At 32.3% G+C, this 3,444-nt stretch overlaps 1 protein-coding gene across 1 annotated transcript in view; it reads left to right on the forward strand.

The window, feature by feature from the left end:
- LOC107605851 (probable 6-phosphogluconolactonase 4, chloroplastic) overlaps positions 1 to 1,103 on the forward strand; it is a 2,170-nt gene extending 1,067 nt beyond the window's left edge. Inside the window, exons 2-3 of the mRNA XM_016307776.2 lie at positions 161 to 296; positions 379 to 1,103. Of these exons, the coding sequence (XP_016163262.1) occupies positions 161 to 296; positions 379 to 855 (613 nt within the window). The 3' untranslated portion in view covers positions 856 to 1,103. The remainder of the gene's footprint in view (positions 1 to 160; positions 297 to 378) is intronic.

Below are 3,444 nucleotides of genomic sequence, written 5' to 3' on the forward strand. Positions count from 1 at the left end.
GTTCACAAAAAAAAAAAGGTTTGTTTAGAAAAATATTAATATAAGGCCTTCCTAGATAACCACAGGGAGATCACAATCAAAATCTGGAAATGACTTATTAAGTTTGTTATTTAAGATAGACAATTTAAAGATTGTTACATATGATGTGTTACATTTACAGGATGTTGGTGGAACCTCCATACATTAACACTATCCAGTGGTCCAAGTGGCATGTATTTTGGGCAGATGAGAAAGCCGTGCCTAAAACCCATCTAGACAGCAACTATAAGCATGCTTATGATAGATTTATTTCCAAGGTATAATATACAAATGATTCAAACATTAATATCACCTTTATAAGATATAATAGTAATTCTGTATTTTATTAATTTCTAACAGGTGCCAATTCCTATGAATGTGTATACAATTGATGATGCTCTATCAGCTGATATTGCTGCTGATGTGTATGAGATAGGCATCAAAATCAAGGTTGATAGCAAGGTGATAGCTTCATCACAAAACAGTAGACTTCCAAAATTTGATCTCATGTTATTAGACATGGGATCAGAAGGGCAGTTAGCTGGTCTATTCCGAGGGAACCCTGCTCTAACAGAGACTAGAAAGTGGGTTACTGCGGTTAAGAACGCACCTTCGCCACCGGCAGAGAGGATCACTCTTACACTTCCAGTGATCAATGCTTCTTCAAACATAGCAATGGTGGTGACTGGTGCTGGTAAAGCAAATGCAGTGCTGAATGCATTGGCGGAAGGTCAGGAAGGTGATGAAAAGATGCCTGTTCAATTGGTTTCTCCAGAAGGTGAAATGAAATGGTTTCTAGACAAGGGTGCAGGCTCAATGTATTTAAATAGATCGTAACTTAATTATCATATACTCTATTTTCAACTTTTCCTAAGATCAAGAATAAGGTGTGTCATACATGTTGCCAAAGGACATTGTTCAAATTATTGTACCCTGGTTTCTTGTTTGAGCTTTTACCATTCTCTGATTTACATGTTAAAGAGGAACCTGCTTGTTATACGTTAATACGTGAGTGAAGTAATAAGATGAAATGTGTTAATTGTGAGAAGATTTGGAAATAAAATACTTAGAGCAACTTTAATGTAGTGCTTTTTTACCGTGCACATTGGCTCATTCTCCTCTTCGTAAGTAACTAATGATCATAGAATATGTTTTGTACAAATTAAATTAAATTAATATCTTGCATGGTCAAAATAAAATATAGATCTAGAATTGACTAAATTTGATTTAGTTATTTTAGTGATAAATTGAATTAAATAGATTCAAACTATTAAATATATGCATAAATTAAATCTGTCAATTTTGATTTAATAATGTTTGAAATTTATCTATAATAAATCAAAATTATTTGCTTAGAATTAGATTCATGGTATGTGTTCATAATAATTCAAATTGAATGGATTTGAATTAGACTAGTAGTAAATCAAATTGAGTGGCTTCCATTTATATACAATGAATGTTAGTAGTAAATCGAATCCACTAGTTTCGATTTTGCACACACACACATATACATACATTATATATATATAAAGAATTTGAATTCACCTGCTTCGACGAATTACCATTCACCAAAACCTTCTATCCCAAATCCTCACTCCATAGAAAGTTTGCACAGAAAAAACTCTCACTCCAAAAATGAAAGACGATCTGAATCGTATCTCTCTCTCTCTCTCTTTCTCTCTCTATATATATATATAAAGAATTTGAATTCACCTGCTTCGACGAATTACCATTCACTAAAATCCTCCACCACAAACCCTCACTCCATAGAAAGTTTGCACAGAAAAAATCCTCACTCCAAAAATGAAAGACGATCTGAATCGTATCTATTGGTTGGACGGCATTGTCCATATTACTGGTTTCATCTATGAAGAGGTTAGTGAATGAAATTTAGCATCTTTAAAAAATAAATAATAGTTTATGATGTTAACTCGCTTAGAATTTTATTGTATGCGCTATTGAGATTTTTAAACCACAAATAATAGTTAGAATAGTGATTTAGTAGGTTGTTAGAATTTTAAAAATACAAATGCAAGGTGGAGGAGTGATAAACAATGCTTAATTAGAGTAGTGATTAACTAGATTAAAAAATTGTTCGGAGTTTAGGTAAATCTAATTTAAGTTTCGAATGTTAGATTAAATACGTAGTAAAAATTTGGCAAGAATTTAATTTAGTTTAATTTTTTTAAATTTAATTTAATTCTTAAACATTAAATTAACGAGCCAATAATTTAGTTTGATTTTAATTTATTTTAAATTAATTTAATCTAATTTGTTTAAAATTAATTTAATTTAGTTTAATTTATTTAAAATTAATTTAATTTAATTCTTAAATATTAGTGAATTTGGTTTAATTTTATACTTTACGTCTTGAATAATAGATTAATTATCTACTGTTAGAATTTAATTTAATTTGGTTTAATGCAATTTAATTAAATTATTGAATGTTTGGTTATTTATGTCCAGGATTGCAATATAATTGACATTAAAATTTATTTTTAGTAGAGTTGTTCGCTTTAGATAATTTTTGATATAATTTGGATATGTTTTTCTTAAAAAGAGTTTGCATTACTTAATGCCTTAATGGTCTTTTGGTAAATTGGTTTGCTAATTGTCATAGTTTTAAGAGAATTTTTTTATATCACGGTGCAGTCATATTGATGTATCACTAGCATGATGAGGCAGCATGGTATGCCTCTAGACGACAGGATCATATCGTACTTGTAGATGACCGGCTTAGTCTATCTCGCAAAGCTCAACGACCACTTGTTTAGGTTGGATAAGCCGCTGGTCAGTGTATTTGTCGAGCGGTGGCGGCTTGAGATGCATACCTTCCACATGTCATTCAAAGAGTGCACGATTACGCTACAGGATGTTGCGTACCAGTTAGGCCTTTCTATCGATGGACAATACGTTAACGGATGTCTGACGGACTTCGAGCAGTACATTAATGGCAAACAACCTGCATGGGATTGGTTTCAGGAGTTATTGAGTGTGTTGCCTCTGACGGACTACATCAACAAGTTCATTGTGAAGTGCACTTAGATGCAGGAGACATTCAGTCACCTCCCCCAAAAGACAGTCAGGAGGTACGCGAAGACGTACATCATAATGTTTTATCCATCAAACTCTTCGATGATAAGTCTGGTATACGCATGCATATTTGGTGGCTACTGTACGTAGTGAGATTAGAGGACAAAGTAGATACAGCTAGAAATCCACCGCTCTATCGTAGTTATACCGGTGCTTATGCCGTGTGGTAAACAAGAACGTGATTAAGTTGGCCGGTCCGTTGTAATTCCTACAGCCATAAATCTTTTGATAAAAAAAATGTACATAAATTATTAGACCTACTAATACTTTTATATATCTATTTTTTGTACGTGAATCTCTACCATTTTTAAGAATTTATAATAGTAGTCACTT

Source organism: Arachis ipaensis, chromosome B07 (assembly GCF_000816755.2).
Source record: "Arachis ipaensis cultivar K30076 chromosome B07, Araip1.1, whole genome shotgun sequence".
NCBI lineage: Eukaryota > Viridiplantae > Streptophyta > Magnoliopsida > Fabales > Fabaceae > Arachis > Arachis ipaensis.